At 41.0% G+C, this 22,976-nt stretch overlaps 1 protein-coding gene across 2 annotated transcripts in view; it reads left to right on the forward strand.

Annotated features, from left to right (window-relative positions):
- Positions 1 to 5,827: 5,827 nt before the first annotated feature.
- The window catches only part of GYG1 (glycogenin 1), a 35,922-nt gene continuing 18,773 nt past the window's right edge, over positions 5,828 to 22,976 (forward strand). For both annotated transcript variants that reach the window (XM_017523811.2, XM_017523812.2), the window contains exons 1-4: positions 5,828 to 6,120; positions 8,652 to 8,787; positions 10,553 to 10,727; positions 10,983 to 11,145. In XM_017523811.2, the coding sequence (XP_017379300.1) occupies positions 6,114 to 6,120; positions 8,652 to 8,787; positions 10,553 to 10,727; positions 10,983 to 11,145 (481 nt within the window). In that variant the 5' untranslated portion in view covers positions 5,828 to 6,113. The remainder of the gene's footprint in view (positions 6,121 to 8,651; positions 8,788 to 10,552; positions 10,728 to 10,982; positions 11,146 to 22,976) is intronic.

The following is a 22,976-nucleotide window of genomic DNA, read 5'->3' on the forward strand; positions in this document are numbered from 1 at the left end:
ACCCTGACTCTACTAAAAATACAAACATCAGCCAGCATGGTGCCAGGTGCCTGTAATCGCGGCCACTTGGAAAGCTGAGGCAGGGATAATTACTTGAACCTGGGAGGCAGAGGTTGCAGTGAGCTGAGAGAACAAGACTCTGTCTCAAAAAAAAAAAAGAAAAAAAAGAAGGCGTAAGCTGCTAAGTGGCAATACTCCCCAAACTGATCTGCAAATTCAATGAAATCCCTATCAAAAGCCCACCTTTCTTTGTTGTGGAAATTTATAAACTAACCCTAAAATTCATATGGAGATGCAAGTTACCCAGAATAGCCAAAACAATCTTGAAAAAGGAGAACAATTTTTTAAAGACATTATATTGATTAATTGATTGATCGATTGATTGATTTTGAGATGGAGTCTTGCTCTGTTGCCCAGGCTGGAGTGCAATGGCACAATCTTAGCTCACTGTAACTTCTGCCTCCTAGGTTCAAGCCATTTTCCTGCCTCACCCTCCAGAGTTGCCACTACGCCCAGCAAATTTTTGTATTTTTAGTAGAGACAGTGTTTCATAATTTTAGCCAGGCTGGTCTCAAACTCCTAATCTTAGTTGATCCGCCTGCCTTGGCCTCCCAAAGCGCTAGGATTACAGACATGAGCCATCATCTCTGGCCGTCAGAAGAGCAAAACTGATTCATAATTCCAAATTTCAAAGTTACTGGAAAGCTAAAGAAAACTAAGTAAAATCAAGACAATGTGGAACTAACATTACAATAGACATATAAATCAATGAAATAGAATTGATTCCAGAAATCAAATTTAGTCACATTTATGATCAATTAATTTTTGATAAGGGTGCCAAGATAGTTCAGTGGAAAAAGAACAGTCTTTTCAACAAATGGTACTGAGCAACTCAATATTCATATGCAAAAGAAAAAAGCTGGACTCCTACTTCACACCATAAAAAACTTAACAAAAATTAACTCAAAATGGACTCTGGACATAATTTTAAAAGCTAAAATTACAAAACTCCTGAAGAAAACATAGGGATAAATTTTCGTGACTTTTGGTTAGGCAATAGTTTCCTAGATATGACACCAAAAACAGAAGCAATGAAAGAAAAATAAATTGGACTATATCAAAATTTAAAACTTTGATAAACAATACTACCAAGAACATAAAGAGTTAACTCACAGAATGAGAGAATATATTTGCAAATCATATAGCTGATGAAAGTTTTGCATCTAGACGAACAAACACATTTTACAACTCAATAACAAAGTAAATGCAATTAAAAAGTGAGCAACAGGTTTGAATAGACATTTCCCCAAAGAAGTTGTACAAATGGTTAGTAAGCACATGAAAAGATGCTCAATATCAAAAGTCACTAGAGAAATGCAAATAAGAATCACAATGAGATATCATTTCAGACAATAACAAATGTTGGCTAAAAAATGAAGAGATTTGAACCATCATACATTGCTGGTGGAAAAAAAATGATACAGACATTCTGGAAAACAGTCTGGCAGTTCCTGAAATGTTAAAGATAGAATTACCATATGATCTAGCAATTCTACTCTTTGTATATATCTAGGAGAAAGGAAAACATATGCCAATGCAAAAATTTGGACACAAATGTTCATAGCAGCATTATTCATACCAGCCAGAATGGAAACTACCCAAAAGTCCACCAACATGTTCATCCATAATGAATGGATAAACAAAATGTGGCATACCTATAATGAAATATTATTTGACAATAAAAATGAAATACATTCTTTGGCCGGGCGTGGTGGCTCACGCCTGTAATCCTAGCACTTTGAGAGGCTGAGGTGGGTGGATTGCCTGAGCTCAGGATTTGAGACAAGCCTGGGCAACAACGTGAAACCCCATCTCTATTAATATACAGAAAATTAGCTGAGTGTGGTGGTGTGTGCCTGTAGTCCCAGCTACTTGGGAGGCTGAGGCAGGAGAATCGCTTGAACCCGGGAGGCAGAGGTTGCAGTGAGCCGAGATCACACCACTGCCCACCAGCGGGAGAGAAAAAAAAAAAGACATCACCAAAAAAAAAAAAAAAAAAGCAAAAAAACCCCCAAACGGAGTCTTGCTCTGCTGCCCAGGCTAGAGTGCAATGGCGAGATCCTACTTCACTGCAACCTCCGCCTCCCAGGTTCAAGCTATTCTCCTGCCTCAGCCTCCTGAGAAGCTGGGATTACAGGCGCATGCCACCATGCCCAGCTAATTTTTGTATTTTTAATAGAGATGGTGTTTCACCATGTCGACCAGGCTGGTCTTGAACTCCTGTCCTCAGGTGATCCACCTGCCTCAGCCCTTCAAAGTGCTGCGATTATAGACGTGAGCCACTGTGCCCAGCCAAGAAATGAAATATTGATACGTTTCACAACATGGAAGAACCTTGAAAACATTATGCTAAATGAAAGAAAACAGTTACACAATACTACATATAGGCAAATCTCAATAGACAAATGTATAGACAGAAAGTAGATTAGTAGTTGCCCAGGATTGAGGGAAGGAAAAGAGAATAAGGAATGACTGCTAACGGGTACAGATTTCTTTTGGGGGTGATGAAAATGTTCTAAACTTAGATTGTGGTGATCGTTGTACAACTCTGAATACACTAAAAACCATTTAGTTATACACTTTATTTTATAAAATGTGAGGTATATCACAATAAGGATTTTTTTAAAAAGCTATGTAACTAGTCATTAGGCCTGCAACTTTTGGAGTTTAGGACTTCAGCTTTCAAGTGAAGAATGGACTGCTTTGGGCCTCCAAGGATATTTCTTAAAACTAAGCTTTTGATTTGATTAGATAAGATTGTGATTACCGACAACAATTCCAGATATAGATTATGTGTGTTATCAATTAAGGGCAAAATTTTAAGTTAGTTGACTAGTTAGTTCCTGTGTCTGGCCAGATGTGGTATATGTATTTCATGTACTGTCCATGGGAACTGTTTGATTCTCAGGCAAGTAGATTGCCCTCTGCTCTGGAATATATTTCCAGGTCAGTTGCCCCCACCATCAATTAGTGTGTGTGCTCAAAGGAATGCAAACTGATTTCAGCATTATCTTAAACAAAACATAATTAGGAAGGTAAGTATCCTGCCAAAAAATTACATAATGCATTCCAAAGCCAATTTAAAATGAATTTTGGACTAACCATTCTGAATATATGAATTCAGCATAGGTTTAAATGGTTAATAGTCATGTATACTGATGTAGATTATAACTTATCTTTTTTAACTTAAATCTTTCTTTTAGGATTCAGTAAATTACTAGTTCAAGTTTCACAGGAAAAATATTAACAAGGTAAAGTCTGAAACATTTGCCTCACTATACAATGTTTATCCACTGCCTCTAAGGCCTTACACTCTGAAATGTTTGAGCACCTCACTATTCAAAGTGGGTCCACGGCCTGCGGATCACGTGAGAGATCCACCCCCAAACTACTGAATCAGAATCTGCATTTTAAAAAGATCCTTGGGCATCTGTGTGCACATTAAAGTTTGAGAGGCCTTGCTCTCACAGCAAACGGAAGCTCAATGCAGGGCAGCCTCAGGAAAAGCAGGCAGTGGAGTCATTATTAGCTATATTAAGATGATGCATAAGAACAGATTGTAGCAATCTCAAAATGTCCCTATTTGATTCAAAGTGGTAAAAGCTGTAAATTTTCTGTTTGTGTAAATATACATGAAAGTTGGAAAGGGAAGCTGTGGTCACTGTTCCTTTTACTTAAATGTCTTGGGAGTTGCAGTGGAGAAGAGTTTGTTCCTAAGGGAACCTTTTTCGTTTTTCCAGTTGTCCCCAGTTCTACCTCCTGGCTTTGCCCATTCAGCCCCATCACCACATCTCTGGCTAAGTCCAGCCTGAGATAGTTGGGCTGCAAGCAGTAGATGGTTAAGGGTCACTGATGGCAGGAGGGTTCCAGGGTGAAAGATGGAAATCTCTTCCAAGTTCACCTCTCAGTCTGAAAAAGAGCAATCAGGCTGAGAAGCACCTCTGTCTGTTTTCCTACTCCCCACTTAGACACAAAAATATAGCCTTTGTATTCCTTAAACAGCTCCAACTCTTCTGTTTTTTTTGAATAAGTGGAAGCGCATCTATTGCCCCTTCCACTTTTCTGTTTCCTGCAAAGGAAGTACATAATGCCAAGAAACTGGGAGGACCTCCCACGTGGATCAGTGGTCTCCGGGCCATGGTAGGCGTGCAGAGACTAGAAAAGAGAGGCTCCTGGAAAGTAATATTTAAAATACTGATTTTAGGGTTCTACCCTTAAGATTCTTTCTGTTTGTTTTGTAACCCGTTTTTCTTCAAATAATATATTTTGAACAGCTTTTTTAAAAAATTAATTTATTTAATTAAATTTTTTTTTTTTTTTTTTTACTATTTTTTTTTTTTTTTTTTTTTTTTTTTTTACTAAGACGGGGTTGCACCATGTTGGTCAGGCTGGTCTTGAACTCCTGACCTCAGGTGATCCACCCGCCTTGGCCTCTAAAGTGCTTGGATTATAGGCGTGAGCCACCACGCCGGCCTGAACAGCTTTGTATATTAAATATATATAATGATTATGCTTACAAAATATTTCATTACATCAAGCGTATATGAAGCGACTTCAAAAGTCCATAGAAAATACTTATTATGAAAAAACCATGCATGGATTTCAAAATTATTTTACACCAAAATAAACGTACCCTTAAGATTCTGATTCAGGAGGTCTGGGTTTAGCCCTCAAAACCTGGGCTTTAGGCCCCCAAATCTATGCTTTAACTAGTGCCCCCAAGTGATTCTGATGTAGGCGATCAAGGCCCACACAATGAGGAAACAGTGATATAAAATTGGTTTGAGGACAGCAGTACCACCTTTGCAAATAAATCACTTATTCTTAAGCATCTATTTTGCTTTTTGAACTGATGTCAACTTCCTGATTGGTTTCCAAATGGCTTTGCAGTATTCACTCAGCATTTACCGAGAAATTATTGTTTGCAGAGAACTGAACTACCTAAGGCTTGTGCTGTGTTTGGGCTGGGGATAGGGAGCAGAGAAGGATGTGATCACATTAAAGTTATTTCTCAACTTCCTAGAAAAATGACAAACGGACCATTTCAAGACTTGTGAAACAGGTTAACCAAAACATTACCTAACCACAGTTACCATAATTTACTAACCTTTTTGGAGCCCCTGTGTACAACAGGCACCAAGACTTTCTGAGTGGGAAGGTTGATTCTGTAAACAAACTGCCAGGGTTTAAATCATACTTTCTCCACTTATATGACTATAGAAAAGTTAGCACTTTGGGAGGCCGAGGGTGGCAGATCACTTGAGGCCAGGAGTTCGAGACCAGCCTGGCCAACATGGTGAAACTGTCTCTACAAAANAAAAAAAAAAAAAAAAGAAGAAGAAAAGTAATTTAACTTTTCTGTAAAATGAGTATATTAACACCTCACTGAGTTGGTACAATAATTAAATGAAGCACTTACACGCCTAATTGATGCAGATGGCTGCAAGAATTTAAATAGCATTTACAAGAGTCACCATACTTTTTAGGTTAAAGCTACAAAACCATTGTGAGTATACTAAAGAATGATTATAAAGGCCGACGGAAATTCTGAAAAGGCGTAATTAAACTTTATTTTTCATTCAAGCAGTTCAGACGCATAATTTTAACAAGAGCGTTTATTTGCTTATTTTTTAAGGTTCCCTAACCCTTGGCTTCTTGGGGAGTTTCATGCCACACTCCTCCCCAAAGTCCCCCTTAAACTCCCAGGCTTAGCGGGGACAGGGGGTCGCGCGGTTGAGGTCAGGAGCCCCGGAGAAGCAGGACCCTGGTCGCCGGTGAGCCGCAGCTGCAGCCTAGCCCCGAGGGAGGGAGGAGGGGCCGAGGGGAACTTGGGTGTCGCACCCCGCGGGCCACCGCCCCCGTCGGCCGCGCAGCTGGGAGGATGCGGACGGCAGCGAGAGCGTGCGCGGCCACGTGACGGCCGCTATAAGAGCGCACGGGGCAGACGCTCGGCTCCCGCGGTGCCTCCTCGCTGGCCGCGCTCCTTCCCGGCGCCGGCTTCTCTGAGCCACCAACCTGCGGCTGCCCCGGCCGCCTGCGCCCCCGGCAGCACCATGACAGGTACCGCCGCGCAGCGCGCCGCCGCCAGCCCCGGGACCCCGGCTCCCCGCCCAGCCGCCGCCTCCCTTCTCCTCCGCCCTCCGCCCCGGGGTGTTCCCGGCTGGAAGAGACCGCCGCAAAGTTGCTGGCTGGCTGCAGTCGGCTATGCTTCTGCCTGCGTCAGCAGCCGCCCCGCCGCCCACAGGGGTGCAGCGATGGGGGCAGCCGGGCGGAGCCGGGGCCCTCGGCCGAAGCCCTCGCTTCCGTCTCCTAGCCCTTCCTCCTGCTCTCACGGCAAAGGGCCGGCGGGCAGAGCAGCTGCGGCGGGGCGGTGTGGGGGTAGGGAGCCGGTTCCCCTGGGGGCTCCAGGCGGGAGTCCCGGGGCGCAGCGGCATCGTAGGGAGCCACCCTGGCCTCTGGCGGCTCGGAACCCCGGGAAGCGGGGGCCCCACGGCGGGGATACCGCGGCCTCTGCCCGGCTCCTCGGCTGCCCGCCCCGGCCCCGGCCCCGGCCCTGTCCCTGGCCGCCACGCCGAGCCTATTTTTAGGCCTTTGGGGCCGGGTTGCGGGAAGCCGGGAGTCGGACTAGCGTCCCCGGGTGCGGGCCCCGTCAGGTGGAAGAGCGCAAGCTTTGGCTTCACTTGTTGCGAGGCGTCGGGGCCACTCCACGAGTCAGCCCCAGCACTGGGAAGCTCCGAGTTAGCTGGTTCTTCCGTGTCATTGACGCTAAATAGCCAGGGTTATTACTGCAATTGAACTGCCGCAAAGATTGCAGGTGTAACCCAGAGTTCAGCCGTCTTTAGGAAGATTAAACTCCTGCCCAGCTGTCATTGGTCTTTCTTGGTCATTTGTAATGTTGGCTAGTCTGTTGTTCTAACCTGTGTGCTAAGCATTTGTTCTATCCCTTATTTAATCTTGGAAATCATCCATATCCTTGCTTCCTAAAATCCTTGAATCTTGCTCTCCTTGTTGCATTTTTCTCATGATCTCCTGGAACCTGGACTTCCTTTGAGTTAAATGATCATTCATTTTGCCCAGTTTAAGTATCTTTGGTGCAGATTGACTGCAGTGTTACCCATCATAAGATATTATAATGGGCTGAAGATAATAGAAGCAAGTACAGGCAGATGTTGATGGGCCTGTCAAGGGACAGCTGTCACCATTGTTCAGAGCTTTCCTAGAGTGTGAATAACTGGGAAGCCAGTGGCCCTCCGTGGGTTGGGGAACTGGTCTTCCTACAACTTAGTGGTTGGCTTGGCCTGGGAAGAGGGCCCAATAAAATGTGTGAAGGTGGTTATCAAGTCAGCAGCCGAGGGATGCATTGGCCCACTAGGCAACCCACAACCTCCTCTTTTCAGTGGAATTTCCACCGTTTCTAGCCTCCACCTTGGAAAACGGGCAAGGGAGAGTGAGGAAATCCAGGACAGAAAGAGAAGGACTTCATGACAAAATGTCCCAACTCCCTGGTAGGCAAATGACTCCTACCAGAGCTTGATCTGAAGTGTCCTAGGCATTTGCGTGTCCACCAACTTGCTAATGTTTCTTGAAGACGGAACGTGGCCCAGAATTGTCCCAGGGAATGACAAGAATCTTGAAGCTTGTCCTAGGAGTCTTAGGAGGGTGGGGGCTGTTCAGTAGGAAGAAAAATCCACGTGGCAACTAAGTGATTATTGGAGATTGGGATGTGTATCTGTTGGGTGGAGGCGGGAAAGGAAAGGGTGCAAGGTGGACCTGCACCTTCTTTCTTCTCCAAAGAAAAGCAGGCAGGTTGGTTAGGAATTCTTAGGTGATCTCCAACTCTATCAGTGATTGATCACTATTTAGATAGAAGCATCAGGGAGGGAAGACCTCTCTGAGGTGCTGATATTTGAGGGGAGAGTCAATGTGATTCTTCAGGGATACTGGGGCAGGGGAGCTTCTGCTCTAGGTTGTGGAAACAGTTACGTATAAGATGCCTGGAGTCCGGGGCTGCAGTGAGCAATGATCACACCGCTGCACTCCAGCCGGGGTGTCAGAGTGAGACCTTGTCTCAAAAAATAAATGAATAAATAAATAAATTAAATGCCTGAGGCATGGCATAAACATACGCACCAGAATGAAGAATGTACAATCTGCTTTCAGACTGTCTGAATTGAATTTGACAGTTGGTTTTGTGCTTGGCTGAAAACACTGTCTACAGTACCTTGTGGAAGAAACAGAAAATTCATGACTTGATCTCTTCATTACCATCTGTTAATTGCCTGGAGTTCAAACTCTGGGTATTAACCTATTGTTTTGTCTGAGAATTTAGCATGTCAGGACTCTAAACTGGATTTAATTTCAATAGCTTAATCAACCTCTTGAAGGTTGCCATATGTGCCTGCTATGATCTTGAACCATTCTTGAAGTGGGTACTTGGGGTTTTCTCCCCAAAGAGGCTACTGCTTTATTCGTAGAAAAAGTTGATGTTAGAGGAGCTGGTTTTGCTAAATTACTGTTTGAATGGGTTCCTGGGGAAGAGACTTTCTCCAGATAACATATTGTAATGAGTGTTTTTTTTTCTTTGTATTAAGATCAGGCCTTTGTGACACTGACCACAAACGATGCCTACGCCAAAGGTGCCCTGGTCTTGGGCTCATCTCTGAAACAGCACAGGACCACCAGGAAGCTGGTCGTGCTCACCACCCCACAGGTCTCAGACTCCATGAGGTGAGGACCTTGCTGCGCCACCACCATCCACAGGGGCTCTGACATCCTTCTCCCTGTTTCTGGCATCACCACATTGAGGTCATGCTCTTTTCAGGAGTTGAGCACCGGGTAGAGAAAAATGAGAGATGCTGAGTGAAAGATTTCTGGATTTGAAACTTCTTCCTAGCTTTTGGGAGATACTCCAACTAAATACTTTTCTGGAAGGTGGTGTGCTGGCCCACACTTCTGATTCCAACTAGGAGTGGAAGAAGTCATCTTCCTTCACTCCATCCTCCCTGGGTGATCTGAAGGACTGTGCCAGGCATTCCTTGCTTATATGCACCTTTATGCAGTCACAATTCATGGACATTCCTTTCCCCAGATGCAGCAGGGGATGCATTGTTTCATGTTGCAAACTAGGGTAACTCTCAGGTGACTTAGAAAAGTAGCTATTTTCTCCATTGCCAGTTGACATTTGTAACCTAAAGATCTTTATTTACAATATAATATACTAGAATCTTTACCAAAGGGCTTTCTGAACTAGGTTTTACTAAGGGAACCACACTAAAGGGTATAAACTGCTTCATGATTGGTTAGTTCACTGTGATCTGATGGAATCTGGGCTGGGCGCAGTGGCTCACCAGTGGGCAACAGAGCAAGACTCAGTCTCAAAAAAAAAAAAAAAAAAAAAAAAAGGGAGAGAAAAAAATTGAAGTATCTGAATGAGCTACCTAGTCCCTAGTACTAACTTTAAAAATATCTGGGCACACTAGCAGCTTTGTGATGTGTTTATTTTTGTGGTCTTCTTGCCCTCTAAGAAATTGAAGATGCCCTATTGTGACTTTTTTTTTCCAAAAAATATAAGCACAGGCCAAGGGTCTCTAAAAAGTAGGCATTATGTATACATACATGTATCTTTCACACTAACAACCTTGTTCCTAAATGGTAATTTAGGAAGATGCCAAAAAGCCTGTCTCCTAATGTGTGTACCCTAATTTGTAGTCTGTTAGGATATGTCTAAAAAACCAGATCTAGTCTTGCATTTTGCATTTCTCATCACCACCATCAATTTACTTGGGTCAGTGATGCTCCTAACTATTTCTCCTCAAAAACATCAAGTTTACTGTGTGAACTGGAACATATTTTTGTACAGCTTTGGAGACAATACAATATCAGTTTTGTTCAGCATCTTTGATGTTATGCTAAACTTTCAATGATGATACGTTTTCATCCTGTGTTTTTTCTTGTGCTCGATTTAGTGTCTTACCCAAGTCTACCCTACTAATCCACCTTCAAGAACTTTCTAAAATAAAGCCTTACTTAATTGGGGCATAGAGAAGTGTTGTACCTCACAAACCAAAGTGAATCTCTCATTATACTTAAACAGAGTGCTCAGCATATAATAAATGCCGGCTATATTGGATTCTATAAAATGGCAACCTAATAAATGGAGCCCTTTACACATTTTTGCAAGCTCTTGCCACAACCTGCCTGCTATTCAGTGATATAGTAAAGAACAATTGCTTCTATAATAATGTTTTAAGACAAGCATTTCATCCTTACCATAAGCAGTTCTTACTACTTTAGTGAAGTTAACTGGACATGCAAATAAACACAATTTGTCCTGGAGTAAAATTAGAGCAGATTTAAGGGTATATATTCTACCAAAGCAATACATTTTTCTAGTAATTCATGGAGAGGGTAATAAAGCATCAGTCTTTACACTAGATGGGTCACTTTTTCTGAAAAGATTCTAAGTGCCCTTTTCTGGATTTTATTTTGACAGAAAAGTTTTAGAGACAGTCTTTGATGAAGTCATCATGGTAGATGTCTTGGACAGTGGTGATTCTGCTCATCTAACCTTAATGAAGAGACCAGAGTTGGGTGTCACGCTGACAAAGCTCCACTGCTGGTCACTTACACAGTATTCAAAATGTGTATTCATGGATGCAGATACTCTGGTGAGTGTGGCTTTGAGGGTAGAGAAGACATATATGGTAATGGAGACCTGTTAGGCATTTAAGGAATGCTGTCAAGACTTGACAGTAAAGTTCAGATAGAACCACTGTCATGAAATGTGTCAGGGGAAGGAGGAGAGGAGGCCCAGGCTGCCTTACAGCTGTCATCATCTTTTGTGTTGAATGACATAGGGAGAACTTAAGAAGGGTATGCTCAGCAAAAACATCTCTCTAATGCTCTGTCTCCCCTTTGATCAGGTCCTAGCAAATATTGATGATCTTTTTGAGAGAGAAGAATTGTCAGCAGCACCAGACCCAGGGTGGCCTGACTGCTTTAATTCTGGAGTTTTCGTTTATCAGCCTTCAGTTGAAACATATAATCAGCTGTTGCATCTTGCTTCTGAGCAAGGTAGTTTTGATGGTATGTATCTGTTATCTTCATATCTGAAAAGCTGCTAATAATTAGTAATTTCTAGGTGCTGTTCTTCTCAGGAATATAATTGCTGTGGTTTCTTCTGCCTGGAAGGTACAAGAGGTGGCACAAGCATTTGTGCGCTTTTGGGAAATTGTGTGTATGTGTATGTGTACATGCATCTTTTTCTATGGATGCATAAAATTAACCTAAACTATGATAGGCAATTTTATAGGATTGCCTTTAAGTTGTCTTCCTGTATCTAATTTGGAGTATGATAAATGTACTATGATTATTCAAAAATTCAAAAGACTGAAAAACTTTAACATCTATCTTTAAACCTAAGTAAACTTAAGCTCAAGAGAGTTTGACAGCCATTCCAGGAGGATCGAGCATTGTCACTATGGAAACTTGGGGAATAAACCTGATAATTTGGGTCTTATTCTCTCAGGCAACATAAAAATGAAGATAGAAAGTTTATGTGAATAATCTTTGCTTCCAAACCCTCATTCTCTATAAGGCTGTGTGCCAGAGTGGTATCTGCAAGGCCAAAAAGTAGAATATTGACAAAGTTAGCATCCATTTTATTTAACATATAAATGTATTTGTAGTTATATTTATATAACGGTTCTGTCTATAATATAGGGCCTCACATCTTTTGGAGAAGTCGATCAAATGAAATGCTTTTGATTTAGGCCAATTGCTTAAATAGTAACAAGCCATGTTTTTAAAAACAAAAACACACAGGACAAAACCAGTAGTTAATATGCAAAAGGAGTTCTTTGAAGAATTATTTTTGATGATTGTTTTGAATAAAGACCCAGAATAGAGAAGAAGAAGGATGTTCTCTAAGAAGCCCTCCCAGCAGTGACTTACTCTCAGATGTGGACATTGTGGCAGAGCACGGTGCCGTGTGCTATTCACATGGGGATGGGCCAGAGGCCTGAGCTCTGCTGGAGACACAGCGGGGGCTTCTTTCCTCCTCTCCCCTTTCCAGGAGTAGATCTGAGATTTCAAGGAATTAGATCTTTTGGAAATAGCAGAAACAGATTTTTTCATTTGACGAAAGATTCACTCCTGGGTGCAGATATGAGGATTCAGTTTCATTAACCAGTTAGTTAAAAATACTAAACTTTAAAAATGAAAACATTTGACCTATACATTTGTTAGCTTGCTGAGGTGAAGATATTGGAAGTTAAAACATTTCCAATTATACATAAAACTGAGATTAGGTCTTCTTTGTTGCTATTCACAGAAATTGAATTCTTTTTAGTTATTTGGCTGAGGATTTGGGAATTGTGGCTATTTGAAATGTCATTGAAAATAATAAGGAAATAAGTCTCAGTTTTGTTTTACTATTTAGCTGGTTTATACTCTAAGCTAGTAGTTCTCAAACAAGGGCGATTTTGTCCCCCAAAGTATGTTTGGCGATGTCTGGAGACATTTTTGGTTGTTATAACTGAAGGGGGAGGAGGGTGCAAAGGGCATCTGGTGAGTAGAGGCTGGGGCTGCTAAACATCCCGCAATGCACAAGACGATCTCTTACGACAACGAATTATCCAGCCCAGCATGTCCGTAGTGCTGAGGCTGCGAAACTCTGCTCTCTACACGCTCTGAAACAGAGCAGGAGTATTTGTACCATAATGTATGGCAGCATCTAACAAGACGTGAAGTCTTGTTTTAAGCAGCCTTAACGTAAGAAAATGATAATGTGTTAAATGTTCACCATGGTCCAGGACAAATGACACTTCTTCACTTCACTGACATATTTTTAGCTCCTGCTATTTTCCCCTCATAGAAGGAATGAAAGCTTTATTAGTATTTAAGTTCAAAACATGTATTCCTTATTTCTACTGCTTATACTGAAAGTTGCCTTTGCATAAAAGGAAGAGGAGTGTTTTTAGCAGAAGTCCATTGTTTGTCTTAACCTTCCAGTGTAGCTTTCTTCACCTCCTCTCCTAATTTGAAGGAAGTAAGTGTAACCCTGCCAGAAATTCAGTGTAACTCTTCTCAGCTTCAGTAAGTGAATCACATTCTAAAGAACATTTTGTGGCTTGCCAACTGCCTGAAATCCACATGATTTTAATCATGTGAAGAGAATCCAATTTCTAACCTAGAAAACGGTTAGATGTTGTTGAGAGGTAAGACTTTGGATACCAAACAGTAGTGTGGCATGATAAATTAGGTTATAATTTGAGAATATGAAACGCATTAATTAACATATTCATTGTTAAAAGAAGCTTGGATGGGTGCAAAGCGCTCGACTAGGAAGCACTTCCTGCTTTTTCAGCCAGAATCTGAAACCACCGTGAGATTCTGTCTTGCCTCTAGCACATTTCATTATTCAGCAGCAGGTTTCCAGGTGCTGGCCGTCCTCTGAGGTATTCCATTTACTGGCTCGTTGGTGGTGAAGGATTGAATTTTCTGTTAATAGAAATTGAAAGAGTTAAAAAGTCAACTGTGCAGCTGAGAACTTATAATTAGTTCTCAATATGTTGTTTAAATTCAGCAGAAAAATAAGTTAGCAGTTCTGAAATCAAAGATTGTTTTCACTTGAAATACGTGTTAAGCTTCACTTAGCAAAGAAAGCTCGCTCCGTACCTCAGGAGCCTGCTTCTCTCTGGAGGGGTTTGCTAAACACTTGAATCAATGTGTGAACTGTGTGACATAAAGACATGTTGGACTTATGCTTGATAGCAATAAAATAGTTCTTTATGAACAATGACTTTGTCTAATGGCAGTAACCTTTGCCTCTTATTTTCAATATGTTATATAAAAATTATAAATATAGTAAAAGTAAATCTTAAAAATTAAGAATTATATAAAAAATAATTTTGGTTAGGTGTCATGCCATAGGCACTGATAAACATTTTCAGGTGTTTCTTTCACAGTTACCTACATTTTCTCACAACTATAGTTTCTCCCTGCACCACCCCATAGTCCATTTTAAGTCCCAGAATTTTCAGATCAGACCAGTTTTGCAGACTGACTGTATCTCAGTGTGAGTATGTTGCAAGTCCTGCTTTTAACCACTTTCCTGTGTTCAGCAGAAAACTGCTGGGGCCTGGTGTCCACTGACAAGCACACAGGCTGTTGATGGCTGAGCATTTGCAGCTGCTTTTGCAACTCTTCATTTGCAAAAGAATGTGGCTGTCACTCTTCTGATCACCGGCCCTGTACTCATAGCCCGTCCACCTCTCTGCTCTGTGACTCTGGCCAAGAAAATAATCCTAATATGGCAAACTATACTAGGTACCTTGACTACTCTTCCCAGAATTCTAGAATGTTAGAATTTAGAACTAGTGACTACATACCTAATTCATGGCTAGTGTCTAATTTTCCATAACGAAGAGTCAAGCTTCTATACTGTTGTGTTTTTAAACTGTCTTGGCACTTATTTCATCACTATAATTACATGAGTCAAGCTTCTATACTGTTATGTTTTTAAACTGTCTTGGCACTTATTTCATCACTATAATTACATGCTTCACGAAAAGTTGAACAATAGCTGTTGTGAAATAGTTTTACACTATCATTGTATAGGATGTGACAAGGTAAGGTTACCTTTAGGGCATGTTAGCAGTAAGAGGGGAAGAGAGAGGTCATAATATTGTAGGTTCTAATCAGCAGTTTTGCTTCTGCCACATCTGTGAAATGAGGCTGATGAACTTGACTTTTAGTTTGAAGAAATCAACCTGAATGCAAGTTGAGGTTTACTTTCTATTCTCCCTATCTTAAGAGTGCATGTGTAGTTGAAGAGTTAAGTGCTTAAAAATTGTTGTCTGTTTCATCTGTATGTGTTAGTTTCAAAAACCTAAGTCAGAAGAATTCATATTTTCTAATTTAGAATATCCTTAAAAAACATCTTGTACTCATTTTGATTACTGCAATGTAAATATTCTAAACTTTTGATTGGTGTACTGGAATTTTGGTCTTCAGTGGGATTTCTAGAAAGAAGAGAAAATAGGAAAGAATAAATTAGTGGTAGAATATTAGGTATGGTTTTATTTAAGTAGAATCTGGGATCTGCTTTGAGGTCATTATATTTGTGTGTTCCAAATTCTAAGTGGTCGTTGAGTCCCATCAGCAGAGTACAGAAATGTTTATCAATAATGTTTAACAGAAATGATTTGGTGCTACATTCTATTAAAGTGTAAAATTGACCCCAGAGCTACCTTTTAAAATCTTTGTAGTTAATTAGTCTTCATGTTGGACCTGCCCAAAAAAAGAATGAAGGACTGAGACACTTCAAGATAGTACTTGTCTTGTCCAAACCAAATGAGTTCAGAAATTTTGGTATGCTTCACTTGGTTCCCTGACTTGATAGGTTGGCCTGGACAGTTATCTTTCCATGGTGACTTCCCCCAGCTCCCCCAGGCAATAGGCTGCTTGTTCTCCTCAGTAATATATCAGTTGTTTTGGAAATGACTCTGTTCTCTTGCATTTATGTCATTTTGTTGATAGTTTAGATAATAAATATCTTGAGGAAAAGCAAAAGCCATAACGTAATGGCAAAATTAATGAGCACATGTAAATTTTGTTCTTAAGAGGTATTTTTATCTCATTCTACCTGTGGATATGTTTTTTTAACTTAGCCATCTGTCTCCAGCTTTGTAACTATCAGAGATCATGAACACTGTGAGAAATAGAGGACAAAGAAGGGACTAATGAGTTATGTGTGTGCATAGTCATTTTACCTACTTTTACACTTATTTCTCAACAGTCCTGTAAGGTAGGCATTCATGCATCCAGTCATATAACAAATATTCATTGAGAGCCTGCTATGTAGCTAGCACTGGGGACTGCCATTGTTGCAGTTCAGGACAGCAGCTTGCTTCGCGCCCCTGAGCTAAGGCAAAGTCAGGTCTGAACCAGGGTCCTTCTTAACTCTGGTTGGGTTATGTGTTGGAGCAGGGTGGTGGTGGTGGTGGTTTTTTCCATTCCCAATTCTCTCATATGGCAGCTTTCTTGAGTATGTATCTTCAGAATGATAGAGTATGGAGGGAAATCCCTATTGCCTTGGCTTTATGACAGATTAATTAAGTCGTTTCTCTGAGTAGACAGAGCAGCTGGTATATTCCTCATTTTACAAATGAAGGAATGGAGGCTCAATTTTTCTATCTCTATTGCTACTATTCCTCCCATCTGATCCAGAATACCTAAAAATACATTGTCATTTAAAATCAGCAGCACAGTTCATAGTCATACATTGCTTTATGGAGTCTGGAAGTATTCTTGGAAGTGTTACTCTCACCTATATTTCTGTAGTAGGTCCATTCAGTTTTTCAAACATCATTTCAATTTTTAATCCGGGCAAAATCCTAAGTTTAAGGGCCAAAAAGAGACTGGTAAGATAATGCAGATTTTATTCCTGCCTCTATAAAATTTATATTGTGAGACCTTACAGACGTTTAACAACTAATATACAGTTATATAATCATGATTCTAGTAAGTTCAGAGTACTAAGAGTCCAGACTAGAAGGACCTGCCCTAGACTGAGAAACTGAAATTTAAGCCAAGAATAAATGTTTCCTTGCACATATGTAATAATTAATAGCTTGATACTTAAAATCTTAAAAACAGTGGAAAACAAAAGCTATAACGTGAAATAGTAAAACAAATCAGTTGTTCTTGGCTTAAATGGGTTGAGGCCAGTGAGATAGAGTGATGCTGGGGCCCAAGCTCCAAGTGCCTGGATTTCCATAAGCCACCTTGGGTTAATCAAATGATCCTCAGTAAATCTCATAAAAATATCCCCAAGAGTTGGGCTTTCATAAGCTGTAATTTATTAATCCTTAGCACGCTCACTATAGGCAGTAATGATTATATCCACCAAGCATTTTATAGGAAGTTAGTTTTACAAAGAAGTGGCCTGGCACAGTTGCTCATGCCTATAATCCCAACACTTTGGGAGGCCAAGGCAGGTGGATCACTTGAGGTCAGGAGTTCCAGACCAGCCTGGCCAACATGGTGAAACCCTGTCTCTACTAAAAATGCAAAAATTAGCTGGGTGTGGTGGCACATGCCTGAAGTATCAGCTACTTGGAAAGCTGAGGTAGGGGAATCACTTGAACCCTGGAGGCAGAGGTTGCAGTGAGCTGAGGTCATACCACTGCGCTCTAGCCTGGGTGACAGAGTGAGACTCTGTCTCAAACAATAAATAAATAGAGTGAGTCACGTGTTAGTGTCAGTCCTTGTCTCTAGCTCAAATATAATATAAAGCATACTTTGAGGGTTTTGTTTTTGTTGTTGTTATGGAGTTTTGCACTTGTTGCCTAGGCTGGCGTGCAATGGTGCGATCTTGGCTCACTGCAACCTCCGCCTCCTGGGTTCAAGTGATTCTCTTGCCTCATCCTCCCAAGTAGCTGGGATTACAGGCACCCACCACCATGCCCAGCTAATTTTTGTATTTTTAATAGAGACTGGGTTTCACCATGTTGGCCAGGCTGGTCTCGAATCCCTGGCCTCAGGTGATCCACCCACCTCAGCCTTACAAAGTGCTGGGATTACAGGTGTGAGCCACCACACCTGGTCTTTTACTTTCAATTATTTACTTTATCTGTCCATCTGTTCTTTTTTGGATTTTGAAGCATTTGAGAGTTGGAACCTATCTTAATCTTCCTATTATGTGAATACCAAATTTATATGTTAGACATTTTTTATAGAAATGACATTTTTAAGAGTTGTTATTATCCTTTGTATAATAAAGGAGTCATTCTTAAAAGACTCCAGTGCATCTCAAATTTTAATATGCAATTACCCCAGGGATTAAAATGTGGATTCTGATTCTGTAGGTCTGGGGTGGGGCTCAACAGTCGGCATTTCTGTCAAGCTCCCAGGTGATGCCGGGGCTGCTAGTACCCGGACCACAGTTTGTGGTCATAGCATTATCATAGGGGGAGCATTCCAGCTGAGATGCTGGAGTTCATGTATAAACCAGAATTAAGTCACTGCCCTGTTATCCACAGTAGACAGGCCAGCTGCTGGCAAACTATGGGAGAGCACGCAGAGTACACAAGCATTGAACAAACGCACAAATTTCAAAGACACTACTTAACTCTGTTTCTGTCTTAGGAAACAAATAGGTCCAGTTTTTGATAAATACTGTGGTGTGTCCATGGTTACAAGGTATGTGACTCTGCTCAAAAGACCCAGACACTACCAAGTTTGTAGTTGCAAGATGATTTTGTAGCATTTGGGCAGCTGGGTGGAAGGATGATCCAGAATGAGATACTGGCTTTTGTTCCTTGTTCCATTTCCTTTCTCCCTGTCTCTCACCTGTGTTACCACACCCTGGCGTACCGGATCACAGCTGCTGGTGAAGCCTGCTAATCATGTTTGTTGGTTCTGAGATGAGTGAGATTAAAAGTATCTTAACCTGTCAGAGTAAATAAAGCTGCCCCTGGAAGTCTAAAATGTATCGGACAAACATACTAGGGTTTTGTTGTGGAAATTCAGCAGTCTTTAGGGCATCCTTGTATGTTTTGTCACACAGACGTGCCTAGATTTGCATTCTGCTTTGAACTGTCCTCTCATTTAAAGATTGTTTTCTAAAGAGAGGGTATTGATAACACCATACATAGATTTTTCTGATGAAGTTAAAACATTTGCCTGACCTTGAAATGTTGAACTGCACATTTGGGAAAAGGTGGTTATGATTTCCAGACCACTGAATTTAAAAATTCAGCCACGGACTTCTAGATGGCATTTAATTTACTTTTAACCTGCAACTTTGGACTAAATGGTGACCCTTTGTCATCACATGAGGTCAGTGGCCATGGGAGTTTTACGACCTGTGTTGTCCCCTCTGGAGCCAGGGTTCTTGTTGAGTGTTTCAGCGTTTGCCAATTTAACAGGCACCATTGGTTCACCAGTTCTGCTTCAGTGCTTCTTCTCCTCCTTGCTTGTTTTCTGTACAACAAGTGCTTCCCAGCCTCGTCGTGGCACACAGCTGATGGACTGATGATGTTTGTAGGGTACCTGAGGGTAAACAGAAACGGGCTTTTGTGGCCAAAGGCAGGCAGCCAGGGACTTTGAGGGATCAGCAGCTCTGACTCCTGTTTCCCAGGCTCACGCAGGTCAGATTTGGAAGTTCTACTTTACAACTATTTCAGCCTCCATGGAATGAACTTTCTTTACTGCCTTATGGGTAGCTGTTAGTGATTTTAAGTGGAATTGCTTAAGTTAAAAAAGGTCTTATAATGTCCAGGTTCTCAAATTGGATAAATCTGGAGAGTTTCATTATTAATATCCTTTATAGCCCACACATATATTTTTCTTTTGGTGTATCATACTCCATAATAAAAATTAAAAGTGAAGAATATTTAGAAAGAAAAGATCTAAGCACAGTTCTCATTCTTGCCCCCAGTTGTATTCCTAATATTTTAGAATAACAAAAATAATATATTAGGAAAAAGGGGGGAAAGGACATCTGTTACACCAGTCCCCTAATGTGATTGCTATTGTTTTATTTACTTTCTAGTAATATAAATGTTTATTAATGTTTATGTTCTTAGTTATAATCACAATGTAAGTAGCTATATATCTTTATATGACACAGTGTATGGATGTTGTTTTTATAGACATTAGTTTTAATTGCTGAATAATATTTCATGAGTAGTTAGTATTACAGTATACTAACTATTCCTGTATGTTAGAATATGTAAGTTATTTACATTTTTCTGCTGTTACAGAGTATCTTCAAGATTCTTGGATTCATTTCATAAATAATTTGCCTATGTGTAAGGCATTCTGCTACATGTTAGCATTATAAGAGTAAGTGAAAAGCCATAATCCCAGTTCTTGTGGAATTTAGTATCTAATTCCGGATTGTATTTTGCACATTAATCCTAAGAGTTTTTTAAAAACCTGCTCATTTTGAGAGAACTGTAGATTTCTATGCAGCTGTAAGAAATAATACAGAAAGATCCCATGTAAGCTTCATTTGGTTTCCCCTATTGGTAGTAATATCTTATATAATTGAAATGTATCACCTCAACCAGGAGATTGACACTAGAACAATCCACCAACCTTACTCAGATTTGACCAGTTTTATATGTATTCCCCTTTCTGTGTGTATATGTTGTATGCACTTTTGGTTTTTATGCAGCTTTATCACACGTGCAGATTGGTGTGACCACCACCATAGTCGAGATGCAGAATAGTACTATCACACGGATCCTTCATATTCTTTCACAACCACAGCTGCATCTCTCATTCTTTCCCTTTCCCCTGGCAGCCATTAATTTGCTTCCTATCTCTATAATTTTATTATTTGATGTTATATAAATGAAATTACATAGTGTATAACTTTGTGAGATTGGAGTTTTTCACTTAGCGTCATTACTTTGAAATTCATCCAGGTCGCTGTGTGTGTGTCTAGTTTGTTTTGTCTTATAGCTGAGTAATATTCCACATGGATGTACCACATCCATACACCTGTTGAATGACATTTGAACTGTTTTCAGTTTGTACGATTATGAATAAAGCTGCTATGAACATTTCCTTAGCCCTTTTTTTCTGTTCCCATGCAACTGATTGGCAGTATTTTGATGATTATGTGTAAAAGGAAATAAGTTAAGACTTCAGGTCTCTGTATCTCAGCCACTAGTGTCTAGTCCCACATTTGGGGTTTCTTTGTAGAATCAAAAATAATCCTTTGATGAATGGCATGATCTTTTGGCTTTGATTAGTTTGTGCCTCAACATACATTGATTTGCCCATATAGCTAAAATTGTCTTTTGTTCTCATGCCTGTCTGTTGTCTTAGTCTATTCAGGCTGCTATAATAAAATACCATAGATTAAATGGCGTATAAACAACAGAAATACATTTCTCACAGTTCTAGAGGCTGGAAATTCCAAGATTAAGGTGCCAGCAGATTCAGTATCTGGAGAGGGCCCATTTTCTGGGTCATAGACAGCTTTTTAATTTCTGTCTTTTTGTTATAACTGCTGCATGTGGTGGGAGAGGTGAAGGACCTCTTTGGGGCCTCTTTTTTAAGAGCACAAATCCTATGCATGAGGCCAGAGCCCTCATGACCTAATCAGCTTTAAAGGTCCCACTCCAGATACCATCAACTTTAGGGTTAGGATTTCAGTGTAGGAATTTGGGGGTATCTAAACATTCAGTCCATTGCATTTTTGTAACAGTGAAGCATATTCTGTTGCCATCTTTATTGTACTTCAGAACTTAGAAGAGTGAGACTGATTTTCTGTTGTTCATCCCTTGAGGAATGGAGACCTGTCAGGAGTGCTGTTTAGGGAGGGGTTTCCTCATAGACAATAAGTGAGTGCTTTTGGTTTTTAGAGTTGATTGAAGGTACTTGGAAACGATAGAATACGCAGAGGGTGGATAAGGTACACTTGGACTTTAAACCTAAAATCCTGATCTTACTACCTAACTCCAAAAATTAAACAGATCTCTAAATTTTTGAAGTCTCCTTCAAAACTAAGGAAAACTGAATAGTAATGACAGCCAACTGGACTTGCTGTATGTTGAGAAAGGAACTGGATTTTTCAGCAAAGCAGACTGAAGAGAGGAGTGACTATGCAGTATTCCTGCCTCACACTTAGAGCAGGTGTCTCCCTGCCTGCCATCCCCTGTACACTCGCACATATGCACTCATGCACAGGCACACATATGGTGAGCACCTGTTCTGCTGCTTGGGAGACTCTGGTTCTGAGTGTGTTTTTTGAAATCTCATGAGTCTAAAATAGAAAGCACATGAAGTACATGGAAGAATGTGTCTTGAGGTGGCTTAGTGAGCTGTTTGGCTACTTAGGAGCTTATGATTTATGTCAGACACTTGGCTGTTTAGATTTCTGTTGTTTTTATTTCTTTTGAATGAATGGCCATGGTCCCCACTTTCTGAGTATGAAGTCCAGGAATCCCAAGGGCTGAGCAGACACTTTGCTGTATCATTGTAGCTGATGTTGGCCACAGTTATGACTGACCGGGATCTGCCAGAGACTTTTGGTCAGTGGCAGGAGAGTGCACCACAGGGGGAATGTGGCCTTCTGGACCCTCTGTTGATGAGCCAGTAGTTGTGGGCCCTGGAAAACAATTCCATTGTTCCAGTTTGCTCTTTTACTTTTTGCTTCTTTTTGCCCCATTACACTCAGGGTAGAGTCTGAAATCTTTAGCTGGAAATAAAGAGTAAAATCTGATCCCCATGTGATCTGGTCCCTGCCGCCCTCTCTGAGACTCACTCACCTGGTGCCTTGCAACTCATTCCTGCTAAGTCCACATACACAGGCCACCTACCAGGCCTTCTTTCCATAGCCTCATGCTCCTGCCCGCCAAAGGTCTGTGGTGTGTGCTGTTTTTGTTCTGCCTGGAATGCTGTCTGCCTTCTTTCCTGCATCTGCATTTGTCAGGTATGCCTGTGCACCCCGCAGATACTGGCTTAAACACAACTTCCTCGTGGAAGCCTTCCTTCACCCATCAGATGTAGCTTGAGCCTCTTCCACATGTGCTTGTAGTGCCATGTAAATTTCCTTCACTGCATTCATCTCCCTCTGTGTGATGTTTGTTGACTCTTGATTTGCTGCTATTGGTGTCTCCCACACAATCCTTGTAAAGACAGTGACCACATCTCTTGTGCACTGTTGACTCTGCAATGCCTAGTACAGTATCTGGTACATAGTAGCTGCTCAATAGATATTTGTTGAATTAATGAGTTACATCAGGAAAATGGTCACTCCCTAAAGTGTTTTTAATTGGCACGTCAAGGAACTTATTTAAGAATGGGAGCGGACTGGGTGTGGTGTCTCATGCCTGTAATCCCAGCACTTTGGGAGGCCGAGGCAGATGGATCATGAGGTCAGGAGTTCGAGACCA

Source organism: Cebus imitator, unplaced genomic scaffold, assembly GCF_001604975.1.
Source record: "Cebus imitator isolate Cc_AM_T3 unplaced genomic scaffold, Cebus_imitator-1.0 Scaffold30, whole genome shotgun sequence".
NCBI lineage: Eukaryota > Metazoa > Chordata > Mammalia > Primates > Cebidae > Cebus > Cebus imitator.